Source organism: Prinia subflava, chromosome 12 (genome assembly GCF_021018805.1).
Source record: "Prinia subflava isolate CZ2003 ecotype Zambia chromosome 12, Cam_Psub_1.2, whole genome shotgun sequence".
NCBI lineage: Eukaryota > Metazoa > Chordata > Aves > Passeriformes > Cisticolidae > Prinia > Prinia subflava.
Genome location: NC_086258.1, coordinates 1,711,721 through 1,730,882, shown reverse-complemented (window position 1 = coordinate 1,730,882; position 19,162 = coordinate 1,711,721). Strand labels below are relative to the sequence as shown.

Genomic DNA, 19,162 nt, shown 5'->3' with positions numbered 1-19,162 from the left:
TTTTCCACAGGGAAAGATGCTCACTGGGACCTTTTTTGCTAGAAAAGCTGTGCTGAAAACTCACCCCCTTAAATGTAGTAGTCACCAGTAGTCTCATATTTTCCTTCATTCTACCCCAGTCTCAGCACCTTATCCTGAAGTATTTCATTAACAGGAGCAGCCTCAACACATGGAACTCCATGGTCCTTGTGTCATGTCTCAGGCAGATGCACTGCAGACACATCCTGCTCCTGGCAAGTCACACAGGCAGCAGATCTCAAATCAGCTTGGAACAGACAAGGAGGTGCAAAATGTTTCTTTGTGGCCCCCCAGCCAACATCTAACAAACTACTGAGTAGCTATTTTTTTTTTTTTCCCCATTATCTTTCCAAAAGTATTTAGGCACCCAGGGCAGAAGGGAACAGCTACAAGTAGGTATGTGCTAACATTTAATCCTGTGTTTTTCAGCAGAACAACCTTCTCTTGCTGCTACAACAGACACCAAACCAAGTGCAAGGTATGCAGAGCATTTTCAGTTCACAGACCAGTGTCACTTGAGCAGACATTCATCATCTATAATAGAACCAGTGACCATCAAATTTAATCAAAGATACCAGCCTGTTCCTTTGGGTCACACCCCACACTGGGGTACCACTCATTCCACAAAGCCCAAAGAGGCCGGATCTGTTCTCACCACATCTCTTTTAATCCCAAAGTACAAATCACATTAGCAGCACTTCTCCATCTGTTCCAGAGTGCAATTTTGACCCTGAGTTTACAGTAGTAGAAAACTTGAATGGAAGATTCTAGCAGATTCCTTTGCATATTGGCTGCATTAAACAATTACAATAGAACTATAAAAATCCTAGAAAAAACAAAAATAATCCACATTCCTTGTTCAAGTTCTGCAGAAGAAAGGAGTGAAACTGCCCTCCTGTGCTTTGATTAGAGGAGCAGAGCATGTGTGGCTCAAAGAAAGCAACCAAGAGAGATCAATCAGATGTAGAACAAAGCAACAAGAGGAGCTGGCAAACTGGAGCACAACCAGCAATTCCCAGAGACTGGATGCCAGAGTTGGGAAGGACAGACCAAAGCTATGGCCAATGTTTGGGAATCTTCAAGAGGCTTGAGACAGTCTGGACACTTCTCTACTGATCGGTGCAAAAATAACACCTAAAGCTAAAGGCATTCATTGCTCTTCCCATCCCTCCCTCAGGGTGTTCAGTGAACTCCACAAGCATGTTACTGGCACATGAATTCCATGACGTTTCAGTGAAACCAGAGCCAGAAACATGCCAAGACAAACCATGAACCTTCAATGGTTTTCCAAACTGACACCCAATGTGTCAAATCACAGCCATGCTGTGAACCCACCTAACTGCCCAGTGCTGCACCTCCAGAGCCATCCTCCCCGGGGAGACAGGCTGCAAAAGCTGTTCAGACTGCACAGTGCCTGGACAAGCACTGAGAAAAATCAACATCCCTCCCAGCATTCCAGATGTCCTTCCCACACTTGCCTAACCGGCAGCTGATCTTGAACAAGGAATATGCAAGGCCACAGGCAGAATAAATCATATGCCTTGAAAGCAGTAATCCGGTCCCAAAATCCAGTGCAAATATTCTCCGAGGATGCCCGAGAGCATGTGGTCCACCCTTGGCAGCAGGATCTGGGGAGAGGCGCGGTTCGGGCCGGTTCGGGGGCGGTTCCCGGAGGCTGCACTGCCCCGCCGTGCCCAGCAGCCGCTGCTGCAGCACCGCCGAGCAGCCTCAGAAATAGAGCGCGGGCTCGCTGCTGAAATCCGAGAGACCGCCCTTCTCCGCCGGGGTGAGCTGTGGGCAGAGCACAGGGAGACCGCGGGGCCGTCAGAGCCGGCCCAGAGGAGCCCCTCACCCTTGGATGGTGCCTTGGCACCCTGCCCGGGCTAACCGGGCGTGTTTAGCTACTGCCCCCCTCCAAACGTGCCCTGGAGTATCACAAAGTCCCGCAATGATTTGGGTTGGAAGGGATCTTAAAACTCTTGTTCCAACCTCCTGCCAGGAGCAGGGACACCTTGCACTATCCCAGGTTGCTCCAAGCCGCATCCAACCTGGCCTTGGACACTGCCAGGGATCCAGGGGAACCCACCCTGCACCAAGGCTTCACCACCACCACCACCACAGGGAACCATTTCTTCCCAATATCTAATCTAAATCTCTTTTAGTTTAAAACCGTTCCCCCTTGTCCTATCACCTGCCCATGTTAAAAAAAAACCTAAATCAATCTCCCTGTTTTTCATAAGCCCTCGTGAGGCCCTGGCAGGGGCTCTGAGCTCTCCCAGGAGCCTTCTTCTGTCCAGGTGAGCACCCCCAGCTCTCTCAGCCTGGCTCCAGAGCAGAGGGGCTCCAGCCCTTGGGGCATCTCCCTGGCTTCCTCTGGACTCAATCCAACAGCTCGATGTCTTTCCTGTGCTGAGCACAGAGTGTGCCAGCTGCCTTGGGTCTCCTTCACACAGCCGGGAGGGGCAGGTGTGGCAGTGGGACGGTGTGTTGGTCCCTCTGGGAGCAGTGACACAGCTCCCTGGGCAGGAACACAAACACAGGTGTGCAGGGAAAGGCACATCCTGTCCCATCCACACTGCCTGGAACAACCCCCAGCCCACAAGGGAGGACAGGAGTTGCTTATTTATAGCCTCACCATAACTTGGTTCCCGTGGGAATCAGCTTCCTTTGGGAGGGGTCCCTCTGCAGCAGGACCCTCATACTTCTGCTCCTGCCACTCACTGAACTTCACAGAGTGCTTTGGAGTGTAGCTGGATAAATCTGCAGGAAAGACAAACATGAGGTAAATATTCCTCAACACCCCAAAAATAAGTGGGGACCATGATCCCAGCAGGGACAGCCTGGAAGCTGCCCATCTGCAGCTCCCTGTTCACCTCCGTTAGCATTTCCACCCATGTGGAGCCCCTTAGGAGTCTGTGGGAAACATGGGCAGGGTCAGACACCACCAGAAACCCCACAGTGCCAACACAGAGCCTCACTCACCTGAGCTGGGTGTACTGGGATGCAAAGTGCTGTTTGGGCGTGGAACATAAAGGGTACGAGATTTTTCCTCCTCTGTTTCGGAAGCATGTCCTTCCTCTTCCTCATCCTCTTCTGCCAGGGAGCTCTCTGAGGGGTACTCAAACATCGTCTGCAAACTTGTCTCATTGAAAGAGATCTTCATCTGGGCAACAGCAAAGGAGAATTACCAGGGAGAAGCACAAGAACTTGCTGATCCCCACGCTCGCTCTGGCACAGGCCACTGCACACCCCAGGGCTGCCCCTGGTTTAAAGTAGCCATTGCAGACGCCTCAGTCCCTCCCAAAGTGTCTTGGGGGATCTCCTGCCACACAGCGGGAAACCCTGAAGGCAGAGCCAAATGAATGGGATGCAGGCAGGGGGCCCAGGGGTCAGGAGTACCTCTGTCTTTGTGCCCTCTGCCAGCACCTCACAGTGATGCCCAGCACCCAGGAGGAGCTGCCACCACGTCTCCCATGGGAGAGACAAGCAGGAAAGCACCCACGTGTTGGAAAGGTGACATTGCTAATTCCTGGCCACTCCTTTGTGTATCCAAGCTCCAGAAAACAGAAATATCCATTATCAGGACTCCAGTCTTAGGAGGACATTCTGGCAAAGAGCTATTTAAGCTACATTAAACAAGGCTTAAAACCAGAAGTGAGAAGAAGGAAGCAGCTAAAGCAGAGAGGGTAACAGCTGGTGGCAGACAGGGAAAAAAATGGACACGGGGGAGGGGAGGCCTTAAAGGTTCTGGTTTGAAACCAGTTTTATCTACTATTGGCACTAATGACCTTTCCACAGTAACTGGGAGACTGAGAAATGAAAGTGACTCAACACAAGAGTTCATCAAGGGCTAAGCAGAATTTTATGGTCATGAAGAAAACTGGAGAGCAAAACCATTAAAAATGGAATTGAGTTTAAGAGCAACCCTTGCATTAAGAGAAGTCCATCACCTGTGAATAACTTAGGAAGAAAATTTGGGATCGGCTATAGGACTGTAACCATCATTAGGATGCTGCTTAAATAAACTAGGAATGAAGCAAGGAGTTTCTGCTGGAAATAGGGACTGCCTAGCTCTCTCCTCCCTTTAACACCCAGCAGGTGGTGGAAATAACTCCAGATGTGCTCATCCAAGCTGAAAAGAAAAGCTGAGGGAAGGGTTTGTTCCCCTGCCTGCCCTAATCATTATCTACCGCTGTGCTCCAGGGATCTGGTTACAGGTCACCTCAACAGGTGCAGAGGAGATTCACTGGCAAAAACTTCACAGCAGCAAAAGTGAAGGTGGAGAAAAAGCATAACAGCTCTTTGTAAGTACTCCAGAAAATAACCACCAAGGAGCAGAGAACTGCTGATGCCAGCACACAGCAGACAAACAAGGAGGATAAGCTTGCCAGGAGTAAGTTCATGCCAAAAGTAGGGGAGTATTTAGCCAATACAGATCAAGGTTCAGGAGCAGCTGTCTAAAAGGGTGTTATAATCCCTTTACTTCTAAATACAATTAAAATTCAGCTAATAGGGGTATGAACAGAATGGAAAGGACATGGCAGCTTGTGACAGGAGCCCAACGGTTCTGATCTCTCCAGATGCTGTGTGATGACTGGCCAGGCAAAAGTGCAGCACATTTTTCCCATATTTCTGTCATACAGAAAATCCCCAGAGGCTGGGAAGTGGCACCTGTCCCCAAGCAGCCCTCAAGCACCACAGTGCCCAGGTACACCCATTCCCTGTCACAGCAGCAGTCAGAGCACTGGAGTGACCCTGTTAGGGACTGCCAAAGTCACACCTGGATGTCCCCAAGGGCCAGAGCTGCCAGCAGGTCACAGTGCCACCTGTGCTGCCCCTGCACAGGAGTTCTGGAGGGATCAGAGCAGGAGCATTTCACTTTTCAGCAAAGCAGCAAGAGGAGCTTAGTTCAAATCTGGGTGACAGAGGAAGAGGAAGCAGCTCCTCCACACTGCAAACCCACAGCTGGAGCTGTGTGCTGCTCTGCCCCGGGCAGGATGCACCTTGGGCACAGGCTGGCTCCCTTCCCCTCCTCCCAGGAGAAGGCAGGATGGAAAGTGCACGGAGGGAACCAGCTGCCTTCCCCCATTCCCTGCCTCAGCCCCAGCCACGCAGAGTCTCCCCAAAGGACACAGGAGGAGAAGAGTGATTCTATTTCAGAGAAAAGGGGTTGGGATTAAATGGTCCTGAAGCTGAGGGCATCCCAGTTGCTGCTCCCTGAATTTCCCATCCCTGCTGCTGACCTAGATGCTCCCTGATCCGAGCCAGGCTGTGACTGCTCACAATGGGGTGTCTGTCCTGAGGGGATGAGCCACGCTGCCAGTCACAAAGGCCACGAGGGTGGAGGTGCCCAGGGCTCCTGGATGCCCAGGAGCCATCCCAGAACCAGAAACTGCACACAGGCCATTTACCAGTGCTGCCAGTGGCAAGAAGAGCAAGAAGTATTTGGCTAAACATGGAAAAGAAAGCAGGAGAGATATGCCATGGGGTTTAGAACTTAAGCTTGGGAGATGGAACTAAATGTTCCTGGTTTTCTGCTATCTGGAGAAAATCTCTAAGAAAAATGACTTTGAATCCAATTTGGACCAAAGGTGCATGCAGTGCTGGAGGAGAAAACAGCCTCAGCAGGGAGCAAAACCAAAGAACAGAACAGAGCAGAAACAGTCTGGAGACACCCACATCCCACACAGAGCCCAGAGACAACACCAACAGCCCCAAACTCAACAGCTCCCACTCTCCACAGCCAATTCAAGCAGGAGGAAATGCTGGAGCCCTTCACAGAGCAACCAGTCAGCCCCTGGCACCCAGGGCCCAGCTGGGGCCACGATCACCTGCCAGGCTCACACAGGCAGCTGCGTGTGGCACGGGGGCACCGTGGCACAGGATCCCTCAAACCCCACTCTGGCAGATGCCAGTCCCTGCTCCCAGGGCCTGCACCAGGCACAGCCCCACTGTGCTGCAATAAAGCCCTGGGCACACCCAGGCAGAGCAAACAGGGCACAACCAGGCACTGGCACAGGAGGGACCCTGGGGCACTCACTCAGCCCTGCCCGTGGGGAGCGCCAAAGCCCAGAACCTGCTGTGGCAACACCCGAGCTCCCCTCTCTAAGCACAATGGGGTTTCAAGGAAGCACAAAGCAGCTCTGCTTGACCCAACAGAACAGGGAGGGAGAAGCATTCAGGCAAAACCAGGGGACACACAGGGCAGAGAAATGCTCTGAGTGGCTACAGAGCACAACTGAGTGCTGTGTGCAAGGAGCACAGGCAGCTTCAGTCCCGGGAGCCAGCTAAAAAGGAAAACCAAGAGCCCAGTCATGGCACAGACAACAGGTTTGCACAGCCAGCAGCGCCTTGCCAGACCACAGAGACTTTTATGGGAACACAAAAGGCAACGGGACGTTTCTTTAGAAGAAAAGCGTGTCCCAGCAGAGCCAAGCTCGCTGGAGCCCAGCCAGAGGCCTCTGCTCAGCCTGTCCCAGCACTGCTTTCCCTGTTTCTGCCCCAGCAGCAGCTGCCAGTTGTGGCAAGGAAGAATTTTGCACCCTTCAGCTGTGGATGTTTGCAGGGATTTGTCACTCCTTGCTCAGCTGGAGGCTTCACCCACAGCTGTGTCACAAACCCAGGGTCCAACCCAAACCCATATATACATACATATATAAATAAAAAAAAAATATATATAAATACTCTGCCCAGAATCAGACACATTGGAAAGAGTAAAGCAGGCTTTTCAGGAAATATTGTGCTGTTCAACCAGTAGGTTCTTGTTGCCATAGCAAAAATCATTTATTTATTTGCTAGGATTTGAACAGTAATGAGTAATAGAATATCCAGGAAAGAGAAGCCAGGACAAACATTGCCCAACAAAGCGTAAATCTGAGTAGTCATGCAGATCCCATTTAGAAAAAGGAAGTCAACCTTGTGTCAGGCTGTCAGGATGCAGGCTGCACTCAGACCAGCCACCAAAGAACCCCACATACAGGGATTTATTAAAAATGAAAATAACCAATGTATAGAGCCCAACCTACAACACTAAGCAATGATAGTCAGCAGCCACCTCACCTCCAAAAAGGAGATGAGAAAGTCTGCAAGGCAGTGTTAATGACAGAGCAAAGACCCGATGGCTTCTCACACACCAGGGACCTCTCTAGAAGTCTCTGGGGGTTAATCTGCATCCTCAGCTCCAAAAGGAATCTCCTTACTGTGGCTTTTCTCTTCTCCACCCATTATTACATTTGCTGCTTGGTTGATGAGCCAAAGCCAAAGTGATAATGTTGGGTGCTCACACCTTTTAAACTGAAACCTCTTTGGCAATCCAAATCCTCACCTTGTAACAGTCAGGAAAAAGTAATTGTTACAGGCATTAAAAGAATAAAATCATCCTATAATTAAATTCCAGCAGGGAGAGTCCAAATCAGCATTTGATCCCCATCACAGCAGCCCAGAGCAGGTGGGCTGAGAAGGACTGAGCCCATCTCCCTTCCCTGTGAGTGGTTCCCATCTCCCAAACCCAGGGCTGCTGCCAGAGTTGCCATCCCTGCTCTGTCCCTGAGGAGCAGGGTGGGATGCCAAGTGGTGAAGCACAAGCTGGGCTCCATCCCTGCCCTGCTCCCATCCCACAGCACCTCCAGCAAGTCCCAACCCACCAAGTGCCTCAGCAGATGCAAACAGCTGAGCAGCACCAGGGATCAAGACCTGTTCTCTTCACATACTGATCTTCCTTTAATCATCCTCTGTCCTCAATAATTCCCAAGTGACAAACCCAGGGACTGCACTGACTCCCCAGGACATCCAGGGCCTGCCAGGTGCTGCTGGGTGTGATTTAAAGCAGCTTTTCACACCTGTTCTATTAAAGGATCACAGAATATCCTGAGTTGGATGGGTCCCACCAGGATCACCCAGCCCAGCCCCTGTCCCTGCACAGACCCCACCCAACCCCACCCTGGGCATCCCTGGCAGCGCTGTCCAAAGGCTCCTGGAGCTGTGGCAGCCTCGGGGCCGTGCCCATTCCCTGGGGAGCCTGGGCAGTGCCAGCACCTCTGGGGGAAGAACCTTTCCCTCATCTCCAGTCTGATCTCCAGCCCTCCCTAGCCCAGCTCCAGCTGTTCCCTGGGTCCTGTCCCTGGCCACCACAGACAAGAGATCAGTGTCTGCCCCTCCTCTTCCCCCCACAAGGAAGTTGCCTCCTCTCAGCAGCACAGGAGGCCTTGGCTGGTATCTGCAGGACAGCTGGACAACCCAGCATGAAAGCAGGGGTCGACATCTCTGAGAGATCCAGCACAGAAAAAATGAGAGTTCTGAAGAACCTTGTGCTCCTGTGCCACTTCACATCGAGGCGCTTTTGCTGCTGCATTGGTTGTCTAAAGATTGGGTCAAGGAGAAGAAAGCACAAGACATCACTGATAACTGAAACTGCTGGGAGTGTCAGCAAGCCTGTGCACACAGAGCATCCCAGGGAGAGCTGCAAAGAGCCCCCGAGCTGGGCAGGAAAGCTGCTCAAGCCCCAAACCCATTGGGTTCGTGGGTGGAGGCTCAGGACCCATAGAAAGAGAAGGTTCTAACACAGAACAACCCCCCAGCTGCTACGGAGGGAGGGAAGGTCTCTGCACAGACAAGTAACTGCTTCTGAGACTGGAACAGGGTAGAAGCAGAGATTTTCTGGTGGACAAAGATCCCCAAAGGGTTTACCCTGCTCTTCCCATCTGGCCAGTCCCACAGAGCAGCAGATTTAGTAAAAGGAGACAGAAAAGCAGTGCATAAACTCCAAACCTCTGCACAGACCTTCAGTTTTTTCCCAGCAGTCTGCAATCAATGATGACAGCTCTCATGAAAATAAACTTTTAGATAAATGATTTTTGGGAAAACAAGCCTCTTTTTTTTGGAGTTAGCGATGAGCTTGTCTACATGTCTGTGCTTGTTCTGAAAACACAGTCATGTGTCAGCCCAAATTGTTGAATAACTCCAGGCACAAACTATGTGGGCAGCCTGGAACAGTATCCTGGGGACTGCAGAAGCACCAGCACATCACCAAGGCATTTGCTATCATTCAGAAGATAAGGAGCTTTTGTGCCTCTAAAGCCTTTCCTTGACACAGAAAGAAAGGGCTTTTCCCTGACACGTATCCCTAGGAACAGAGGGGACTTGAGGCTTGGTTCCCATATCGGATTAACCCTGTACTGCCATGGCTGAAGCATTCTAAATATGCCCAGAAAACTGCAGATGGAAGTTCAGAAATGTACTTTTCTGTCATTCTGTACAAAAAGAAGAGTTTTGGGGAACTGGAACTGGCTATGACACGGCAGAATCATTTGATCATGTTTTCCAAGAAGTGTTTCCTGACAGTGACACTGACTTTTATTCAGCCATTAACTGCACCTCAATGAGTATTGAGTAGAGCTAAGAGCACTAAAGATTTACAGCAGGAGCGTGTCAGGGAAGCCCTGTGTGGCTGGCAAAGGAGACATTTCCTCCAGGATCACATCCCAGCTCCCAAGCCACAAGGCAAAACAAGAAAGTCTCCATTTACAAGGCAACCCACAAAGCCAGCTCTGTGTAATCAATATGCTGAAGCACATGGCAGATAGGAGCAATGCATGGAGATTCGAAATATTAAACTCCTTGTGCAAGACACGGGCAAGTTTCAAATTCCTGATGAGAGGTGACAGTGTAGGGACAGCCCCAAGAGCATGTGGGGCAGGTGGCTTGGTTAACTCTTCCCTTCACTGTGCAGGACAAGGGGAGATTCCAGTGCCCACACAAGCACAGCTGGAGCCCCAGTGTGCAAGGGCACAGAGCAGCCATTCACCCTGGGAGCCCTTTATTCCTCCTCACATCTGCAGGCAGAGGAGCCAGAGCCTTCCACAGCTTAACAAGCAATTAAAAAATTACTTACTTGCCCCCTAAGAACCAGACAAATCTCCCTACTGATACTAAACAAATCTCATCTGAATACACAAAGGGAGCAGGATAAGCAAGGTACAATTGGTGTCAAGATTTGGTGTCCTCATAAAAACCACACAGAGCTCCCCAGCAGCAGAGGATTTCACAGGCAGCTTTGAGCAGCCCATTTGTAGCTACAACAGGGTGCATTGCTGGGAGCTGCCACCCACAAACATTTCTGTGCAACCCAGACTGCCCAGAGCAGCTCACAAAAATACCTGGGTTTGGTGTTGGAATCGGACCCATGGAGCATGATTCCATGGGAAACAGAGAGGCTGGGAGCAGAATTAATTCCCACCCTGTCAAGGACCAAAAGGATCCCGTGATGTGAAGAGTATCAACTGCAAAACAGAGTTCATGTCTCTCTTGCCCTTTCCCTCTCTTTTAACATGCAAAAGGAACTTCCTCGATGAGAAGCAAGTGCAGCAGGTTCACCAGGAGCCTCAGGGATGTGCCTTCAGAGCTGCATTTTCACCAGCTGCAAGCAACACAATTTCCCTACACACACAAGGGTTTTGTCTGAGATATTTCCTACATTCTTGCAATGCCCACAAAGCAGCAGGTCTATCCTGCCAAGTTCCCAAGATCATCCAGAGGACACTTCTCGGAAAACATCAGCACCGAGTTCCTCCAGCCCACATTTTCCCAGGATGTTTGTGAAGCTGCTCTGTGTGATACAGACACTTCATGTGACTCTTCCCACACAAACTGGCAAACAGGGATATCCTCCCAGCCCCACAGACTGCTGCAGTCACTGGAAGAGTCTGTGTCATAAAGAGGTTTTTAATTCAGGTTTCACTGGGGAGAGGGGTGAGCACAAGCCCTAAGGTGAAGGAGATGCTGCTGCAGCAGCTCTTATCCAGATTTCCTTTACTGCCACTGCACCCAGAAAGTAAATATTTTCATTTTCCCTACTGTTCCCCACACATGACACAGATCAGCAGGACTCCTGCCCCAGCCACCCCAGTGTTCTTCCTCTGCTCTTCTCAGAACATCATGACCACGTACAGGAAAAATCAGAGTGGGAAGGAAAACCCAAACCCAAAACAAACTGAATCCCTGAGATAGAGGGAAATTATAAACCATCTCCAATCTGGTCCACAGATTATGGAAACTGATTAAGAAAACGTTAACTGTAATCCTTGTGATTAGAGTTCAGAGCACAAAGTACTTGAAATCTCCTCTCGAGCTCTGGGGCAGGCTGAGCCCTGGGCACGTCCTAACCAGCTTCAAAGCCAGGCTCGGCTCTTATTTGCATAAGAGTTTCTATTTTAGCCCTTCTGTCCCATCCCCTGCAGTGCTGACAGCAGCAGGCAGGACACGGGGCAGGAGAACCAGGGGAATTTGGGACCAGCTCAGACTGTCACTGTAGAACGAGAAGCATAGGAGTGGTGAGGCCATGCAGAGCCTCAGTCACAGAAAGTTTCCCACTAGAGATGAGATAAATCTGACTCATCTGCTCTGCCAGGGTTTCATACAACAAAGTCTCAGCACTTCAAGGTGCTGGCATGCAGCAGGGAAACAAAAAACCAACCACTGCCCCAACAACAGCCTCGGGGCAGCTTGTGAAGTGGTTTAAAAGCTGTAACTGCAGTAAATTCTGAGTTCCAGTCTTCAGCCATCAACATCACAGAAAAAAAATCAGTGGAATTAGGAAAGGGCAGGGAAATGGCCCTGTCTGGGTGAAAGAGCCTGCTGCCATCTGCCAGCAAACGGAGATATCTCCGCACGGGAGGGACCGCACTTCATCATCCAAGACACTTATTTCCTGAGCATGACTTATCACTGCTGACCTCATCTCCTAAAAATGCAATACTCCATGTCAAATACTGCCATGGCCCCTCCTTAAAGGTGGCAGATGAATCTGCCCCAGCAGAGCACAGCCAGAGACAGAAAATAGAACAGGAACACACAGTTCTCCAAGAGCTAAAGAACACAAATCTCTGCCCTGACCCCTTCAAAACACAGAGATGACATAATCAAAGGAACCTTTGCAGAGAGATTTCTTCTTCTACCACCAGATTAGTTTAGTTGCGTTATGGTTAATTTACTTGTGTTATACATTAAAAAAAACCAAAAAAACCTTCAGGCAGCCACCAGTATTTAGACTCCACACTGTGCAGACTTGCTCCAAACAGGTCTGGGCAACAGCTGGAAATGTTGATCCCTGCCAACATCCCAAGCCTACACCTGGTTCTCACAGGAGACCATCTCCAGCAGAACTCAACAGATGGAAAACTACAGAGCAAGAAGTTCAGCAGGTTAGACCAACAAAGCTGCTGCCCATGATCAAAACTGAGGGATATTTAAAGTAATTTTTAACAGTCTTTTAAATGGGAATTTGGAAGCCACATTCAGGCATTACGCAGCTCAAAAGATTACGACATGGACCACATAAAGTTTGTGTAAGCTGGAACTTTTTGAAGTTCCATCTTTGAAGACAATTTAGCTTTAGACTCCAACTGCTTGGACCCCAGCAGCCTTGTTCCTGTAATCCCCGTTCACACTGGGCTGCAGCTTGCCTGCCAGCACACGGCAAACTGCCAGCTGTGACAAGCACAAAACATTAAACACATCAACAACCTGATGTCTGTTGGCTCTCAGGTCCTGTTATTCACAGGACCTTGAGTGGCCTGGCCAGAATTCATTTACCTTCCCTGCAGGATCTCCAGCAGGTATTGGATCCTGGAGAGGAAAACACTTGGGATGCACTGCAGGAGAGACACACTGAAGGAGCAGAGTGAGGGCAGAGTCCAGCCTCCAAGGAGAGGAGAGCCTGAAGCCCAAAGCCAGTGACTGCTCATGGGGAGCCTGGCTGGCTCTGCAGTGCTCTGTCCTTCCCCAGCTCTCGCTCCAACACGCCAACCACACGTTCTGCAGAAACCCAGATTTCTATCTCGCTGACAACTTTATTGGAGGTTATCCTGGCAGGTAACCAAACCACCATTGACTTGTCAGCTCAGATGAGCAAGATTTTATCCTCTGTCATCCCAAAGATCCACATCCTGCAGCAAAGCCTCCCCTTCCTCCTGCTGAAATGCCTTTACTTCTCTGCAATAACAAAGAGGAGCCCTGAGCAGAGGTCACCAGCAGTGTGCTGTATCCTCTGTCCCACTCCCAGTTTAGAATAAAGGTCAGCAGGTCTCCTTCCACCCCTGCACATGTATCCTGTCCTCTCTGAGAGCTCAGCCAGCTCCTCCAGCAGCTGCCCAGCAGCTCCTGGTACATCCCCTTGGAGCTGCAAACACACTTCTCAGACTGAGTCCCACCCACACTGCTTCATCTGAACTGCTGTTGGTGCTGCCTGGAGAGGCTCAAAACAGCCCCGGAGCAGATGAACAGCCCTGAAGGGCACCTGAACCCCTGCAGGAGCACAGGAGCTCCAGCTCATGCAGCCCCTGGGGTGGGCAGGGCTGGGGCTCTGCCCTCCACCTGCAGACCCTGATGTGTCCCATCACACACAGCCCCAGCTGAACCTCACAGCTCCTGTCCCCCACAGCAGCTCCACAACAGAGCTGGGAACAGAATTTTTATTTCCAATACATCATCTTCCTCTCCCTCATCGAGCTCCAGCTCCAACCCCCAAACTAACAGCTGCTTCACACATCTGAAGTCTGGAAGGAGCAATGAAGCTGTTTATCCTGAAAGGCCTTGAAGCAGCAGCATCCCTCAGGCCACAGCAAAGTCACAAGTCCCACAGCCACTGTCAGCAGCCAGAAGCAGGGGCTGGAGCTCCCTCTGTGCAGAGCAGTGCTGAAGCCCACTTCCAGCCTGTCCCAGCCACCCTCCCAAAAAGCCAGGGAGGATGTGGATCAAAGGACATTGACGACCTCAGCTCCCTTTTGCTGGCACCTCTGCCACAGTCAGGCAACCAGTGGCCAGACGTGGGGAAGGAAAAGGGAAACTGAATTTCTACATTTGAAAAAAAAAAACATTTGCATCTCAGAACACAGTGGGGTCCAACTGCAGGGCTGACACAGTCCTTCCTAATATATTATTACCCCTGGCTGCACAGACTCCCATTGATCCACAGCATTTCCAGACTGTGCTGACCTGCTGTTTATCTCCAGATTCCTGCTGGGCATCAGCAAACAGTTAAATTTTTACAAGTTCTTGAAGTTACACTAAACACTATTTCTTGAGTATGGAGCATAATTAAAGACCTTTTAAAAGCAGGGTTTGGAAAGGAAGATGTTTGGCACAGGAAGGGCTTGTTCACCTCAAATGAAACAGGAAGCTGCTCACTAAAACCAGCATCAAGTTTTGACACCCCAAAAAAGAAAGGGGATTGGTTTTAACAAACAGCTGCAGCTCCCAGCTCACAAGAAGTCTGCTTCTGCCCAATTCAGGCCAAAATCAAGTTTCTGAAAACCCCGACACAGCTACAAAACAGAACTCTTGTTTTTGGCTGGTTGCCTTGGAGACACAGAGTGATCTCTTGGGAAGAAACCAAGGAATGCATCCTAATACGAGCTCCTTCCTTTTCAGGCATCAACACTCAGCCTTATTACCCAGAGTAAAAGCCACAAACATCCTCTAGGTCAAGAGTAAACAGAAATCTTTCCATTTGTCCACCATTAGCATCTTCTACACTCTAGCTACAAAGTCATACTCTGTGCTTGACTGAGCAGGAAGGGAACCGAAAGAAAAATGGGTGTTTCTCCCATGCCACGTTTAATTTCACCCAGAAACTTGTGTCTTGACTACTTTCCTTCAATTTGATCTTATTTTTCAAAGGGTCTCTATTTATTTCAGCTTCCTGAGTTCTTCAAATATAACAGGCACTTTCTCCTTTGCCTTTTAATCTCTCTCCTCTCAGAAACCAAATGTTTACACAAGTTCTCCTGCAGGACGACCCCACACTCAGCTCTTAGGGAACAGCTGTGTGTGCACCTTGCAGGATTTGGCTCATCACTGCACAGCAGGGCAGTTAATGCTGTTAAGCTGATAAGAGCAGGGCCAGAGAAGCTCCATGACCTGCCCAATGTCACACAAATCCACCACTGACACACAAAACAGTAGTTAACCAATATCACACAGTATTTCAGGCTGGGAAAGGTCCTCTGGAGGTCTCTAGCCCAAACTCCTGCCTTAGGCAGGACTGACCTGCCAGTTGCTCTAAACTTTCCCTGGCAGGTTTCAGACACCTCCAAGGCTGGACATGCCACAACTTCTCTGGGTTTGACCAACCAAAAAACAATTCAGTCACTGCATTGGACTTGTGCTCATCTCCCTCCCTCTTTGTACTGTTGAGGACACTTTCCACTGTGCACCATTTAACTGGTTTTACTTGAGGCTTTGTTCTTTGTGCCCCAACAGCATCCCCTGCTCAGAAAAATCAGTTCCTCAGCTCCATCAGAACTAGGGCTTACCCAAATATGACCAGCCCACAAGATTCCCTCTGTGTCCTCTGCTCCATCCTAAGAGCACTCACAACTGTAACACGCTGTATTAATATTTTCACCATTTATATCGCAGACCTGATTTGGTGTAAATCAAATTAACTCTCCAAACTGAACCTGAGCCAAAACAGCTGCAATATGTGCAAGCCAGGAGGTGTTTAAGCAGCAGAACAACTCCAGTCTGACCAAGCGTTTCCCTGTGGGAAAACAAAGAGAAACTTCAGGAGCACTGAGCAAGAATTAACACTCCTGCTCATCTGCTTGTTCTGGGTCTCAGGGTGCTCCAGACCTGCTCCCTGCATTAGTCACCATCAAATTAGGACAGGCTTTGTGTGCTTAGGGAGGAATTTGACAGCACTAAGCCAGGGAAGCAGCACTCCTTGCCTCCCTTCAAATGAGATGCATCCTGCTCAAGGGATTTCCTCAAATTATAATGCTCAGCGCCTCAGGCACCCATGTGCATTCAGTCCCTCAGTCATCTGCTTGGATTTGGGTAACGGAAATGCCCAACAACAACTCCCACTATGGAAAAACATATCACATCACAGCCCAAAAATTCGGGATCTGCCCCCTCAGTGTGCTGCTTTCAGAGCCAAACAACTCTCCCCCACTCCTCTTATCATGTCCAGATGTATTTCACCAAGCCCTACAAAGATTACTTCTCAATTCAGGGCTCACAAGGATCTGTGCTACTCCCCAAGCCGTGAGAAATCTGGCACTGGCTCACTCCAAAGGCATTTGGAGCAAGCAGCACCTCTTGGATCTTCTGAGCTGTAGCTGCACATTCAGAACGAGCAGGTGGTATAATCCTATCAATGGGAGTTAAGTTCGTGCTGATCTCTTTCTGCCTAATCGAGACCTAATTCTCGAGCCTCTATCAATAGATCACTAATGCGGGGAAGACGCCAATGCCACGCTGCCCAAGCGGCCACGGGCACCTCAGCAAACCTCTCAGACACAGCGAGCAGAGCGGGAGGGCAAGCAGCTCTTCAAACCACGCTGCTCCCCCTGATTTCCTAAATTCCTGAAATACTTTACTTCCCATTATCGTATCTCCAAGAAGGGATGGGGTGGGCCAGGCCCTGCAGTTATCACAGGACATATCCCATCCTCAGCTGCTCTGTGGGACAGACCCCAGTGGCCCCTCCCTGAGGGCAAATTCCATTTAATATGCCAAGTCCCATCTCCCAGCTGTGCTCCTCAGGCTCTCTTTAAAGTTCCAGGAGACAACTTTAAGCAAACAACAACTTTAAGCAAACAACATACTGGGCTTGCAAAGAGTTTCAAACTCTCCTAATATTGGATACCATGAGAAATGTTAATCCCTAGTTCCTTCCTCACTGTTCTGAAACATCCTTCACATCAGTGTGGTGGAGTTACACCTTCCCTCTGCTGTTTTCCACCAGCCCCAAGGCTTCACTTCTGTTTAAGCCCCTGCTTCAGCCAGCTCTGACGGCAGCCTCTGGCTCCCACAAGGGGCAAACACACTGCCCGTGCTCCCACCAGTGCCTCAGGAGAGGCCAAACCAAAGCAGCCCTGGCCCCCTTCCAGCCCGGCTGCCGAGCACAGGGCTGCCCCGTTACCTTCTTGCGGCGTGAGCCCGTCTTGCTCATGCAGGACCTCTCCAGGGACAGGTACCCCCCGATCACTTCAATCTCGTTCACCGTGGGGTAGCGCTTTTTATGGGATATCCCCACTTGGGGCCCATCAGCGTTCTCCACGGCTTTGCCTCTTCCTTTGCTCTCCTCCTCCTCCTCCTCTTCCTCCCGCTGCGGCCTTCCGCTGCCATCAGCAAGAGCCTGCAGCCCCGGGGCCACGGGCTTCCTTTTGGGCACGACAGTGAAGGTGCTGCCTCCCCTCTGCTGGGGGGCAGAGTGTGGTCTGTAGAGGGGCACGGAGGAAAACTCCATCTCCAGGTCAGGGCCGGCTCCTCTGGGCTGATCCGCCAAGCTCCCCGTCCTCGCAGCCGGGCCAGCCCTGGGAAGAAGCTCCCCGCCGTCCGGCTCCACAATGTCATCGATGTAAGTCACAGGTACCAAGGGATCCCCAGGCGCCGCTGGGGAAGTGATGGGCTCTTCCTGCTCCGGGGCGGAAGCCCTCGGGAGCTCCTTGGGTGCCTTCTCCTCCGAGGGCGGCGGCCCTGGCCGGGCAATCTGGGCCGGCGGCTGAGCCGGGCTGCCCTCCCGGCGGGGCACGAAGACGAAGGAGTTGCGCGAATTCAGGCGCAGCTTGGCCAGAGCCTGTGCCTGCAGGTCGTGGGCCGGGATGGCCGCCAAGTCGGGCTTGGGGGCCGGGTGGATTTCAAAGGAGCCCCCGGCCCGGGGGGCTGAGGCGGAGAGCGGCCGAGTGGCGCCGGTGGCACTGGGGGCCGGACTGGCACTGGGCAGGGGCGACACGGCCACTTCGGCCTCCTCAGGCTTTGGCCTCCTGGCGTTGGCTCTGGCATGGGAAGGGCTGGTGGATGGCACTGGTGGCCCCTTGGGCGTTGCGGGGCGGCCGGCGGGGACAGCGCCGGGCTCGGGGCCGCGGGCGCTGGGGGGCTGCCCCCGGGGGGTGACCGTGAAGGAGTTGGAGCTGATCTTGTGCAGAAAGCAATTGGCCTGAGGGGCCGCAGCCTTGGGGGCAGCTGGCACCGCCTGGGGGGCTGCGGCCCGAGGGGGAGCCGGGGTGGGCTGGGGGGGCACGGGCTGGGGGGTGACAGCCTGGGGAGGTGGTGCGGGCTGAGGGGTGACAGCCTGGGGAGGTGGTGCGGGCTGGGGGGTGACAGCCCGCGGAGGTGCCGTGGGCTGGGGGGCGACAGCCCGAGGGGACACTGTGGGCGGGGGAGTGACAACCCGTGGGGGCGCGGTGGGCGGAGGGGTGACGGCCCTGGCGGGAGCCGGCTGCAGAACCGTGGGCTGGGGGGCCACCGGCACCGCTGGGGGGGTGGCAGCCCGGGGGGGAGCCGGGAGTGGCGGAGGGGTGGCCGGGACCGCCGGCGGAGATGCCGGTCCCGCCTTTGGCGCCGGAGCCCGGGGGAAGCCGGGTCCCTTCTGGAGGGGCGCGGGGGCGCGGGGGGAGCCGGGCCCCGCGGGCGGAGCGGGCGGCGCGGCCCGGACAGCGCCCGGTCCCACCTGCGGCGGAGCCGCGGCCCCGCCGGTCCCGGTCAGCGCGTCCCCAACGCGGCGACGGCGGCCCCGCGGCCGCTGCCCGAATTTCTCCAGGAGGCGGCTGACGGTGCCCGGCTCGGCCGCCTCGGGCGGCTCCGGCGGCTCGGCGGTCTCGTAGATGACGACCTGGTCGGCGCGGATCTCGGCGAGCGCGGCGCCGCGCCGGGCCAGCAGCTCCCGCAGCGGGTCGGCGCCGGCCGGGTCCCGGCGGCGGGCGGGCGGCGCGTCCCCGGCGGCGAAGCAGGCGGCGGGGTCGGCGCGGGACTCGATGATGAGGATGTTGTCGGCGCGGATGGTGCGGATGCCGGGCACGGCGCTGTACAGCTCCAGCAGCTGCTGCAGCGGCCGCGCCGCGCCGCCGGGCCCGGGCCGCCCCTGCCGCAGCCGGCGCCGCTCGCTCTCCAGCCGCATGAAGGGGTTCTCGCGGAGCGGGCCCAGGCTCTCCGCCACCACCAGCCGCTCCCCGGCCGGGGGCTCGGGCTCGCCGCCCGCCCCGGCCAGCTTGGCCCGCTTGCGCTCCAGGATCTCCCGCTGCCAGGCGGGCGCTGCCCGCGGCCCGGCGCCGAGCGGCGGCTCCGCGCTGCTCATGGCGGCGGCGCTGGGGCTCTGCGGGCCGGGCCCCGCCGCACCGGGGCGGCCCCGCGGCACCGCCCCCGG

The 19,162-nt window shown here is 53.0% G+C and overlaps 1 protein-coding gene across 1 annotated transcript; it reads right to left on the bottom strand.

Annotated features, from left to right (window-relative positions):
• Positions 1–533: 533 nt before the first annotated feature.
• On the bottom strand, positions 534–19,162 carry TPRN (taperin). Its single transcript, XM_063409723.1, has 4 exons — positions 16,940–19,162; positions 3,001–3,181; positions 2,654–2,778; positions 534–1,809 (listed from the first exon to the last, which is right to left on the bottom strand). The coding sequence occupies exons 1-4, from the start codon at positions 19,091–19,093 to the stop codon at positions 1,747–1,749; spliced, it is 2,523 nt and encodes an 840-aa protein (XP_063265793.1). The 5' UTR covers positions 19,094–19,162; the 3' UTR covers positions 534–1,746.